The sequence below is a fragment of the Anser anser genome (assembly GCF_964211835.1).
Source record: "Anser anser genome assembly, chromosome: 4".
NCBI lineage: Eukaryota > Metazoa > Chordata > Aves > Anseriformes > Anatidae > Anser > Anser anser.
In genome coordinates this window covers 36,637,903-36,651,474 of record NC_139724.1, presented here as the reverse complement: position 1 = coordinate 36,651,474, position 13,572 = coordinate 36,637,903, and the positions used below count along the sequence as shown (strand labels likewise).

The window sequence follows — 13,572 nt, the reverse complement described above, 5'->3', positions numbered from 1 at the left end:
GGAAATCCATACCAAAATGTCAGTGAAATTGTCACTGACTGGTTATTGACTGCTGAAGAACAGATGTGAAAGAATGAATCTGTTCTTCTAATTTTAAGAAGTGCCACAGCAGCAATAGGTGCACTGTATGACAAACCACAGTAGATTAAAAAAAAAAAAAGGAGAAATAGGGAAAAAGCTTCAGGAAGCCACATGTAAACTTCTTTGATGAAACTGCAAAATTAAGAAGCATTCTGTCAGTCCATTTCTTTCTAGTAAGCTGTCTAAACATCTGGAACTCTCACTCCAACCCTCCTCGCCTCCGTATTCTCATTTGCAGTCATTTTCCTGTCTCCTGTCACACAATCACATATAGGCACCTCAAGATGCCTGGAATGACAGCAAATATAGGTACAGGCAACAGAGAAATAATTAGCCAAGAAAATAGACAGTATTCATGTTGGCAGCACATTCTCAGCACCCTGAAGTTCAGGTGAGAGCAGACTGCTAGGCAAACGTACAGCTGAGTGAAGGTAATGGAAAGGAGAACCAGTATCAGTGCACTTAACAACTCTTCATGTAAGTATATTAATCACCAATAACAAAAGAGTTATCTGCAGTAGTTGACTTAATTGCAAGCATGTGCTGATCCTGCCCTGGAAGAAATGAACTGTGAAAAGTAATAATACCATCAAGTATGCAGAACAAAAAGCGAGGAAGTACAGTGTTTTACTATTATAGAAGTTGCCCTGTCTTTCCATATCTTGTTACCCTATATAATTCATTTAACATTAAATGAAACCTTCTAGCTCTATGGAGCAGAAAGCTTGTCTCAACATTTGTGCATAAAAACCCCAGCTTTTATATGTTGTAAAAAAATTAACTGTCTTTGATAATAATTGTTCCTGTCAATAAATACTGCAGAATAGTACGAATTTATCCTTATGGAGCAACTTGCAAAATGTCTGAAGAGTTAAGTATTTTTCCAGTGACTTCAGTGTCATGTGATCAGACAATGACTTGCTACAACATTTAAGAAACATATGGCCTGTAGTTCTAAAATTTTGTTTTTTTTTCAGAATAGCATACCAACAGAAAAGTCCAAGTAGTAAGTTGAAAAACACTCTCTTATTTGCCCTGTACCTCATAGTAATGCTATGTTATGTCAAGTTAAATAAATGCATGATACTTTCCATCTTCTAAACAGAGCTCTTAATTTGAAAAAAGAATACATTAGGAAGCACTTGTGTGACTCAGCATTAATGACACAGCCTTGCACCTTACATAGCAGGTTAAGTTGTACTTACAGAATGAGATTGTTAGTGTTTTCGGTAGTGTGGAACCTTCCAAATATTCAGAATCTTCTCAAGTATCATATGATTGCAAAGAGCAATTTTTGCATCATGTGTCACACACACTGATTTGCATGTCTATGCTCTGTGTGGCTTGGAGACGTGGAATGATGCAAAGTAGCAAATTGGTATGAAGAGAAAATTATGATTCAGAAAAATAATAACCATTAAAACAGAAATTGTTCTACATTTAGTGACATACTTGCAAGGCAGCTTCTATTACTTATTAAAAAAGTGAGATACCTCCTAAACCAACAAGCTTTTGCCAAGACACAAGATACTTACTACAGGGCAATAAAAAATCATTGCTGCTGCAGATTAAGCCATAGGCATTATCGTTCACTGGTCTCTTTTTCTGTTACACATAAATATGCACATGTACACCCACAGTTATGTTTTTTTCCTAAGTGAGGTCAAGGAGGAGGTCTACAGACAAGCCTGCTGAATTTTCCTCTGAATTATTCCCTTGAACAAGTAGGGCTTAACCCCCTGGGAAACAAGGATCCCTCTTCTGCAGGTAAGTTTTCACAGAGCTAGTTGCCATTTGTTGCTTACTTGTACAGTACTCTGTACAATACTGACATTGCACATTGTACAATGTCATCATCCACACTGAGATAACTGAACGGAGCAGACTTCTTGAATCCCTGTGGCTGATGAACATAATAACATAGTTGACATGTGGAAGAAATTCTGCCTAGTCTGATCTGCAGTAAGTTATAGGTAGTTTCTCTCTCAAAAAAAAAAATGCAGAGCCCAATGGATATAGGAAGTGGAGGTAAGTAGTTCATTCCTCTTCCTGCTTACCTTGGCGTAACTACTGACACCACAAAAGAAGTATGAGTATTGTGGATAGCAAACAGATATCATCGCTGTATTCTACCTCACATTTGGAGGACTTCAAAATTCATTTTATTATCTTTGCTTTTTGAATGGAAAATAACATGTTGGCATTTTACATTAACTCAGAGTCCTATCTATCTGTATTATGACAGCAAATGGTGTTTAATTTGAAGAAATGGTCCTTTTTATACCAGAAACTGCAGATGACTACAATGCAAGATTTCTGTCTCAAAGCAGTTTTAGTTTTCTTTAGGTCTGTCCTGTTTCTCCTGCCTGACAAAACTATGGATTCCCCATAACGCCTACAGAAACACAGGAGATTGAGCTGTGTATTGAATTAAATTCCCTTGAAGTTATTCCACAAAATGATCCAATTTATTTAGGAAGGATCTTTCACATGCCTGGTGAAAACCTAACGCCTAATGCAGATGAAAGTTCCCCTCCTGTAGCAAACGTTTCATACTGCCCTAGTTTTCTTGTTTCCATGTTTGTTTTACAGTGGCATAGTTCTTCATTCACAAACTGCAGGTAGCAGTTTGAACTCAGCACCACCTAGAAGTTGCTGAAGTGAGAGACTGTCAGATATTTATTTTTCACGTGAGCATTTCATTCAGGAACTATAAAATGCTTCATCCTCTCTGCATTTTGTAACGGAGAATAACATTGAGCCCCTTGTGTTTTAGTTCCCTTGATCTATTGACCACACATTTTAAGGAGAGGCTGACAGCTAGCATGTCAGTTATTTTCAGATATCTGTCTCTGTCAAATTCAGAAATCCCAAGAAAATAAACGAAGTGCAGGATTATAAATACATGTGAAATCAGAGCTGTCATCACTCTCAAGGATTTTCCATTGTGCCTGCTGCACTATTTTTAAGCTAAGATTTCCCAGATGTTTAGTAGGAATGTTTAGAGAGTAAAGCATTTCATTTTTAGATGGCTGCAACATTTTTAAATTTAACCTTTTCATAATTGAGTTTATTAATTCCATTGTGCCTGATTTGTTATTCTGTGCAAGTAAAATAGAATAATAACAATGAAATTTAGCAAGTCTACGCAGCTCTCAGATGGCCTGAAAACCGTTGTTTTGAATTTTCAGGTACCCTCAGTTATTCAGAAGAATAAAAGGCAATAGAGACCCCCAGAAAGGATCCTCCTTGGGTCTGTTCACTCACAGTTTTCAGAGACCAGCAATGGATCTCTACTGCTCTAAGCCACGGAGGAGCAGAGCAAGAATTGTCCTCCACATTGTGCTCCTTCTGCTAACCAGTAGTTTACCAAATGCAGCTCTGGCAATTCTGCCAAAATTACAAATTTGAATTATGATTTAAATTAGAAGAGGAAATTTTACCTAGAATGTTAATCTTATTTTACCTTGTTTATTGATACAATTGAATACCTAATTTTTTTCAGGTTAAGCAGGAGGATAGCTATACATTTTGATGTAAATGCAATATACAATATAAAATATAAACGTACTTTATGTATATAAAATATATATGTTTTTGAACATGCTTAGAAACCTAATTTTTTGATGGTTGTGAATGGTGAGTGACTCACTTCCTGCACCCTAACATGCTTCATTTTTCCTTGCATTTTTTATCAAATTGCACCTGGAAGGAAATTGGATTTCAACGGAAAATGTTTCAGAACTACTAGGTCTTATATCCTCACACTCATGATTTTTCCTGTGAATTTTACTCTCATTCAGGCTCAGACTGTGAATGAATCAGTCATTAATACAAACTTAAAGGCAGGAATTATCTTCTCTGAGTCCTCAGAATAGGCTACTGTTGTTAGAATAGATCTAAGGTACCCCGCAGCCTTCAGGTACTTGACTAATGTCTCCCACTACAGTTTTTCTTTAAAGCATCAGCAGTGAACATGTATTACTTGAGTACTGCTACTCTGTGTTACATATTCATTTATAATGGTGATTTAGCCCTCAAAATAAATTCCCAACCTTCAGATTCTACTTAGTTTAAGAAATACTTTCAATTTAAATAAAATGTCAAATTTGAAGCTACAATGTTATTTTTATTTTTGGAGCCAAATAATAGTTTTACTTTGCACCTATCAGAGGATAGGGCTTAAGGCTTAGTTAGATTCACCACTTCTAAATTTTCATGATGGACATGTAAGCCTGGGTAGAAGGACTGTTGATTATGAAGATCTGTAAGCAGCTAATGATTGTGTGTTGCAAGTAAGGACTATGCTTCCTGAACAGGCTCTGAGGGGCAAAGAGGCTGACTAACACAATGCACTTCCCTTTCTGTGACACATAAATCAATACTCACTAGTAGTAAGTCGCACCACTGTACTGCTTCCAAAAGTGTGCTTCTTGTGTTCTGGATCCTGAAATGTTATTAAACTAAAAAAAGTTTGCTGTACTTTGTATGTAGCAAGCTACTGTAACTCATGTCCTGCTAAGTTCTTACATAAACCAGAAAAATTTAAAAAGTTGTAGCTAGGTGGCCTGTGTTCACTGCCCATAGTCATCAAATTGCATCAGAAATGAAGTCGTGTAATTGGCTTTGCCACCCAACAGAAAGATTTTAAGATTGCATTTATGTCTCTATATGTGTAAATGGATTTGGCATGGTTTATATTACTGGGAAGACCAGCTTTTGTACAGACCTCCTTTTCTTCCCATACTCTTTTTCTCTTTCTCACACAAACATACACACGGTATTCCTCAAGAGATGCTCAATAACTGTAATGCTAAAGTTCTCTGACCCTAGGCCATTTGCCCTCTCAGGACAGACCCAATAAACAACTGAAAGAGCTAAGAGTTTTAAGCATCTGATCTCTGGAGAAATCACCAGAACTCTGCTGATGTCTGTGTGGTGATGAGTGAGATGAAGGCCTGCACGCTGAACTGTGTGCTACCATCTCATAGGAAATGTTGATCATGCTGGCTCTCTGCAACCCTGAGACTCTTGACGTAGTGCTGCAAGAAGGTGTGTTCATTCATCCAGTATCTTTAATTAAGTATCCATCTCAGGACCCTTCTCTTTTAAAAGGTAATCAGAGAAGAGGGACAACTGCCCACCTCTTCTATAACAGAGCACTCAGAGATTCAATTCTTTCATCAATATGAGAAGACTGAAGTTCACATTGCCAGCATCCTTTAGCACAACAACGAGACTACTGTGAGTCTTTCTTTTAAAACTGGATTACCGTGCAATGAAGTGTTTAAGAATGGTGGAAAATATGAGAGAGCAAAACTTTTCTTGATACTGGTTAGCGTACAGTTTTGGAAGAAGAGATCTGAGATTTCCAGCCCTGCTGTAATACATAATTTCTGTACTTTATCTTGTGGTTTGGTTTGTTTTTGTTTTTAAATACGTAACAACAATGCGTTAATGCATACAATCTGTTATTAACTCACACACATACATATATCATTTTCTAGTACTGCTGCTCTCAGAGCATAGTTTAATACCCTTCTATTAAGACTGTTATATAGGGACTACCTGCTATTTATATATCACCAAGTTAACATCAGCTAAAGAAAATTTCTCATTATTTAGTCTGAGTGAAGTAAAGAGATTCACTTCAAGGGAGGCATCCAAACATCCTTCAGAAGTGAGATCTGCCAAGGCTCTTTGCCTAAGTGTCATGGAGTGCCTGGACCTTTGTAGCTGCCCATAGCTTCCATAGATGACAGGATACCTAGGAAGTTCAGAATTGCTTTGCAGTTTGATCTCTGTTCACCAATATTGTTGTGAAAGAAATACATAAGATACATATTCCTATCTTTACGTTTTCCCATAGGAAACAACAGCTTGATCTTATGCCACAGTCTGCTATGCGTCATAATAACTAAAATCTCAAGCTCTGAACCATTGTGGTCTTTGACCAGTATTTCTATCAGTGAATACTGAGGCACACCATTTTTCTGGCTAAATTCCAACTGGCTAATAACATTACCTCTTTAAGTCTCGTTTGTAGGACATTCTGAGCCTCTGCATTGCAGTCTGCACTGGCTGAAGCATGGCATTTCCAATGGAGGTTTGGTTCCTTTTCACAGAGTGAGGAAGTAACAAATACCTGAAACAGATGATCCAAATATGAATATTCTTGCACAGTAAGTAGCTTTCAGATGTATTCTGCAGCAGAATTTGGCAAACTTTGTACTACATTGTTGTGTTCATTTTTACAAACAAACAATTTTCTATATTCTTACAATTAGCGTAAATCTCTTTGCTTCCCCTGAGAAGATACTCCTGTCAGTAATCCCAAGACAGCAAAATAAATTAAGAAGGTGAACAAATGTATCTTATAGTTTGCAGTAGGAAATTTGTGAAATACTTCTTTGCTGTTAATGAAGCTTAAAATTAATTAAATTCACGATGTTTCTATATCACTACTTTGCACTTAAAATATTGCAAAATGAAAGCCATGTCAGAGTGAAACTCTGAAGAAATGGACGTTACAGCATTTCGTGTTCTTGGAAAGAAATACTTTGCAGGAACTTTGAATACCTGTTCTCTTCCTTCGGCACTAGAGGTCACCAGTGGTACAGACACGGGGAAAGGGACTGGTTTTATGATCCTCAGCAATGCAGAGGCCTCTATCCCTCTCCTGTGACTTTCATTTAAGTTGTTACTGGAAGTCCTTTGGCATCTCAGTTTTTGTAAGAGTGAGAAGATTAAACTACTTCTTTCAAGCACGATATGTCTCAGATGTATAGCTATGTATCTATCTGAAAGGGATGGTGTCTCTTGAAAATATGATTTATTCGTCCATCTGATACTTGAAAATTCCTTGGCTGATACCTGCTGTATTTGAGCTCTGAGTAATGTTGTTGAGACAGAACCACAGAACACCCAGCAGAAACACATGTTGTTTCAAACGAAACAGCATGGCCCATTTCAAGAAAGAAACAGTGCTCCTTTACTGGTTCCATGTGTGGTGTGTGAAGGGTTCACTGAAGCAGAACGTTCAAGAACACCAATTGCATTTTTGAGTAAGAGACCACACCATCTTTTAATACATTCAGACTTTCCATTTCTGAGTGACGCTTATGACAACCCCCCCCAAGTCCTTATGCATGCAAAGAGGCTCAGAAATGCTCAGCAATCCCTAGAGAATACATATCTATCTTTTAACCTCAAGAAAATGGCTATTTACTTAAAATATTTTTACCAGATCAATATCTAAATTTATCAACTGTCAAATCTGTGTTCTCTCTAAGCTATTTATATAATGCACGATACTAACAACATCTGAAATACAAAGCATTTTTTTTTAGCAATGATTCATCTTATAAAAGCATTGAAGTGCTACAGTGTAATAAACATAGCACTGCAATTATGGAGACAGACTGCAATCAAACTATTACCTAACAAAAAGTCTTCTTGGAATGCTGAAAGTTCTTCCCATGCTAAATATCAAAATATTTTGGTTTGTGAAAGGATTTCATAAGATTTTGGATATTAAGCTATCACAGGTTGAATTTTGGTGAAAAGTCTATTGAAACTCTGTGAGCCCTGCAATCTGCATTAAGCAGAAATACCACACAGGGTATTTTCATGCTTGCACCACTTTGAGGTGCAGTACATAAAGAATTTTTAAAGCTACGCAAAGTTAAAAATTAAGCAGGCAGGAGAAATCTTACTCTTGAAAGAAGTAAAAACAACTGGACACTGTATGCTACATATTTTCACTACTTTGTTTAAAATAGCATATTGGTGTACTTAAAACACTTCAGATCTGTGTGTTATTTATGATGCTGTAAACATACAGAAAAGCATGAAAGTCACATTTTCCATTGCATCCAAGGAGACAAGTTTAACATTACAGCTATTGGAAATCTGCTTTATGAGTTGTGTGAAAGGTGTACTTAAATGCAGTGTTATAAACTTTGGTCTACAATACCCTACATATAGCATCTCCTATACAGTTAATGAAAAGAAAAATCAAACGCAATGACACTTCTAGCTATGTTCTGACTTTTCCACATCCTTCTGAAAAGAATGTGAGATTATATGTGAATCTTATCCACATCACATACACCCCTGGATTAGCAAGAGAAAATAAGAACACTATGGCATACAAGTTAAAGCACTACTTATGATCAAAGGTACGCAGGGAAGACAGCTCAGCTCAGCAGGGAAGACTATCAAGGGTTTGTGTGAAGCTTTGTGAGTCTGGCAGCAGATCTGGGACACAGAACTTGGTGGAGGGTCTTTTCCGGTGAGCTCCTGCCGCTTCTGCTCGTGGGCTTTTTCCCCTTTCTCATCCTCCCTCTTCTCCTGCTAGCCAAGAGCAAATGTCACCCGAGCACTGCTGGAGCACAATGTGGCTGGTTATGCCAGCAGTGCCATGCCCGTGCCTACCAAAAGGTATCTCGTATACCAGGGCCAAAACACATGGGAGAGGGGATGAAACGCCACCAACAGCTGAGAGCTGTGTCTGAATGGGGATTCACCGTGAGGCAAATCTAATTGCTTTCTGCTACTTTTGGGCAACCCACCAGTACAAAGTAGCATCAGTACATACCAGATGTGGTCTTCATTGCCCACAGTATTTATTTGGTAAGTCTGAACTGGATTTAATTAAACAAACACATTTTTTTTTCACTGCATTCATAAAAAGGCCGGTACCAGTGAAGAAAGGGAGTTGCATATTGGATTTTGAGATATGTCTCCACAACCACATGTTAGTTTTCAGCTGGATCAGTTTCTTGTTGCCTGTATCCTGTAGGCAGTGAAGTCTGTGTTATGTGGGTGCAAATGCTGATGCTGGCACAACACAGCAAATACAGGAAGAGATGGATGGGACCAATCCTTTTGGAAAAAGTCTGAATTAGTGTGACTGAAAAGTCATCACTGAACTGAAGCATGTAGTTTATGAATAAGCCCCTGAAAGACAGAAGTTGGCTTCAAATGACATGAGAGTGGGCCCTAAACTTCACCCTTCGAGTAAAACATCCAGATACGTTGACACTTATATTAGTAGGCTCATTCCATGCTTTTGTGGATGTGGGTGTCAGTAGAATGTAGGGGTACTAGCATACGAGATAGGGCTATGTGGCTGGGTTTGAAGAACCAAGGATTTTTCCTTAGCTGATCCCAGGGAAGCTTTTGACATTTTTCCTGTAATAAGTCATGGCAGTTTGCATATTTGTTGAATATATGTAGGTCCTGGAAAAGCTCTTCTGTATTTACATAAATCTACTATAAACAAGGCTCATTTACCTTCATCCACCCATCATATAGCTCTGGAACTAGAGGAAGTAAATATTGGACCTGGCAAATATAATATTTTATGCCTCTGGTCCCTTCCCATTTTCTTAACTTTCATCATCTTCCAAAATTATGCTTTTATTTCAATTTTTCTGTTTTGTGGGGTTTTTTGTTTGTGTTTTTGTTTGTTTTTTTTGTTGTTGTTTTTTTTTTCCTTAAAAATGTCTGCTTGATTAGAAAGCTCTGCTCAGTTGGAAAATAGCATTCTGATTAGGAGAACATATGCTCAAACTGGTGAATCCAATAGAGGCCAAGTGCATCAGTTTCCTGACTTTTTCCTCTAAGTAGCTGGTTTCCACAGTGGATCAACATGTTTCCCAAGTCTTGGCCTTTCTTTACCTGCTTTGCACTAATCTCACAGAGTGAGTTGGTTTACTTACGCATTTGTGGCTCCCTCAACAGCTTGCAAGTAGTTCCCCTCAGCTGGGTCTGCGTCTGTGCTCAAGGAGAGAAGAGGCTGCAGCCATCACCACGCTGGCTCAGAGGAATCTGGCTGCTCACGGTTCTTGTTCCTAACAAGAGAAGAATAAGAGCTTGGGCTTGCTGAGTCAGTCAGCATAACTTTTGGCCCACGTAAACTGCTCAGACTTAAGAACAGAGCACACATAGCTCTGCAACATCAGGGAGGTGACAGAGGTGGCTTAGCACTCCCTGTGTGCTTTGTTTGCAGACTTCAGCATGCATCTCCAAAGAAAGTTGTTGAGGTTTTCTACCAGACTTCTGCCATACCAGGAGTGAAGTTAACCATCACGGTTACCTTTGCTGTCAGAGCCCCTGCAGTCAAAGCAGGAATGCAAGTACAGGCTGATATCCAGCTATCCTGAGACTGTGTAGTTGCTGGACTTCAACAGAAATCAACTTGTAACACAGAGACTGTTGGTGGGGGAAGGGACAGCACTATATCCATGGCCACCCACTGCCTAGAAAAAGTCTGGCAACAGGGGTGTTATTCTTGTTCCATTGGCAATCGTGGGACTTCTGCTAGACTTGATCCTAAATGAATGCATTTTTCTGACCCAGAGTCCTTTTATGTGGTTCGGTGTGGAAAAGTGCCATGGTATTTGTCACAAAAAGTCCTCGCTGGCTAATCTGTTTTTAGGATTGTTGATGGTTTATAAATTAGAATTATTAGTCAAACATTGCTCTGTGTGTGCAAACTCCCAGTACAGACTGGGAGCATAGGGCCCACATGGAACCACCTCTGTATCTACGGTAAATTGTTCTGACGCAAGGGAAAGGTCGGAAGAGCAAAAACAGAAGGGCACATAAGCATTTTATACCTGACATGTACTCTAACGGATCTTAGTTTTTGTACTGGCCACAGAACATGTATACATGATCTCCAATAAAAGTGAACTTCTTATGTACTGAAACCTTGGTAGGTCCCACTTAAATATGCCATATGCTCTGTGCTTTTTGGCAAATAACTGGCTTGCTATTTCTCTCCATATTAAACAGAACAGGGGCACATCAACATTTATATATTACAGAGGCAAAACTAGATGAGTATACTAGTTATCTTTAATCAGAGGACAAGTCCTTCAGTAGTGTACCAGCTTGCCATCCCTGATACAGGACGCTCACCCTAGAGCTGAGCTGACAGAGGCATTAAGTGGTGAAGAACCCTTTTTGGGTGCAAGTCCATAAATCACAAGTCAGGAAAGTTCTAGTACTCACAGCATAATGAAAGATCGAGAAAATGAAAGTCGGCAGGCACTTACATATATCCATGTGTCGCTGTGATAACCTGCCTTTCAGATGTCACACTGTCAGATCCTCACACTCCTTTTGTGTTCCAAAATCCTTGCTTATCCGATTATCATTAGTATAATAATTTATAAATACATATACAGTGCTAAATTCTATGAAAGATACAGATCTGAGTCTTGAACCTTAGAACATTCAAAGCTGCGAGAATGTCTTAGGTTGTACAGATCCTGTAATTTTTTTTCCATTCCACACATGGCTGTTTTGGAGCCCCTTTGCATGTTCTCTGAACAGACCGTCTTATATTAAAATGTTCTTAGTGAAATGCAGAATTGGTGATAAAGACAAAAACAATTTGGATTAATTTTGCAAAAAATTGCACATTATTTTCCTTTGTTCTTCCCGCCTCTAAAATTCAAAGCTTGAAATTCAGAAATGGGAAAATGGGGAAATCTCACTAAATGTAGAAGAAAAAGACCATGTCGGCTGTTCCAGAAGCCCTAAAAGTAGGCTGATTTCAACTGGATTCTGCTTCAAATGGGTTATGGATATCTTGCAAGTACCATGTATAAATCTGTTCTTTTGGCTATTGGTAACCGTTTGTTGATGTTGCTTTGTGGTTGCTTTTTTTTTAAAAAAAAAACAACAACAACTGGTAAGTTCTTCATGGGTGGATTTTTTGGTCATATCCATACACACACAAACACAATAAAAGGTATTTACAGCTTGACTTCCTTGACCCATACTTTTTCTGGCAATGGAATCCAAATTCTGTAGATTCAATTCTTTTTCCAGGAATGCTAATTACAAAATTAATACAATGTGCAAAACAAAGAACAAATCTAAGGATCAAATAGGGGAAAAAACAAACAAACTCCTGTTTACACTAAGGCAGAGTTAAAAACCAAAGGGTAACTATGCTTGCTGTTCACCCCACTCAATTTCATTTAAGAACCTACTAAATATATTTGCTTTGATACGCATTTCAGCCAAAGGATTTCACTCTCTTTTCTTTTACAAGGCAACCTGAAATGTGTTATTTGTTTTGTGTTTGGCAAAATATATTAAAAAGATTAGAAACATTTGTATTATTCACAGTTGCATTAGAGTAAGAGCATATGGCAGCAGCCTAGTATTTAAGTAAAAATTCTCCACTGAGCTTTCCATATACATGTGTGTGCATGCATGTGCATGTATAAAATATATATATATACATACAGTATATGTAAGTACGCAAGGTCAAATTCCAGACAATTCTTCTTGAGCCTGTGATAATAGAGCTGCTGATAGATGCAAGGCTACAAAGCTCTGTGAACAACTGGTGAATCTATAGTGGCAACTTTTGCTTGTCAAAAGTTGTTGGGCTACTTCCTATGAAGAGGAGAGCACTGACGCAGTGACTTGAAGGGACTGAACCTTACTGCAGAGCCAGAAACGTACACCGTTTTTAATCCTTTTCACCTTGCAGGGTAGAAAGAATCCTCAAAGCTGTGTTCTCTAAAACGTGCACATAAATCTATGAGTGGAGACCAGACTTCCTTGAATTTCTGGGCAATGGGGGCCTTAATGGCATATTGTGAGAGGAAGGAATCGTTGTCTTTCCCTACTAGTACTTGTGGTTGTTTTTTAATCTTTATCTAGCACTTTAAATAGCCAAGTTATTTCATCTGAAAGCAAGACGATGAAGAGTTTGGGTAGTGCCTGTATCAATATCTCTATACGGATGAAAGAACTAGTTAAAACGTAGGAAATAGAGTGAACAAGTGAGCTTTCCATTGGAGGATGAATATAAAAGGAGTGTTGCAGTTCTCTGTGCCAGGACATGCTTTAACTTATTTATAAATGCTTTGGAAAAGGGGTGAACAGTTTGCTGATGATGCAATGTCAAGGTAGCAGAAATGGGGTCTCACTATAGGAAAGTCTTATCAATGTGAATGAACGGGTGATAAAATGGCAATGAAATTCAATGTTGATAAATGTAAAATGATGCCGAGACAACAGAACCTTAATTTGATATTTAAATGATATATTTTTAGCTGATTGTTAACACTCAGGAATTAGATTTTTGGTGATTGTCAACTCTTAGGATTTTTGATTTAGAATAAACACTTATAAGTAAACACCACCTCAATGCTCAAAAATCAGATAGACTTTTAAGATTTGTTATCAAAAGAAATACACAGGGAATAAAACACAGAGTATAATCATGCAACTGTGTTAATCCATGGGGAATCCATCTGGAATCCTACATGCTGCTCTTGTTCCCAGCATCTCTTAGGCTAATAATAGAATCAGAAAAGTTTCACAGGAAGGCAGGATAGATGGTGAAACACATGGAATGGCCTCCATACGAGAAATGATTAAATAGTCTAGAACTCTTCTGATTAGAAAAAAAAAAAGACAACTCATGGACAGAATATATATTGTATAAAATAAATA

The 13,572-nt window shown here is 38.0% G+C and overlaps 1 protein-coding gene across 4 annotated transcripts in view; it reads right to left on the bottom strand.

Annotated features, from left to right (window-relative positions):
• Positions 1-13,572, bottom strand: part of ANAPC10 (anaphase promoting complex subunit 10) — a 338,817-nt gene that overhangs the window by 15,951 nt on the left and 309,294 nt on the right. For 3 of the 4 annotated variants that reach the window (XR_014583853.1, XR_014583854.1, XR_014583855.1), the window contains 2 exons: positions 9,807-9,938; positions 6,107-6,226 (listed from right to left, as the gene is read on the bottom strand). Coding sequence is in view for 1 of the 4 variants with exons in the window: in XM_083834727.1 (XP_083690853.1) it covers positions 6,107-6,226 (120 nt within the window). In the remaining 3 variants the exon portion in view is untranslated. The remainder of the gene's footprint in view (positions 1-6,106; positions 6,227-9,806; positions 9,939-13,572) is intronic. The other variant, XM_083834727.1, reaches the window with a different exon arrangement.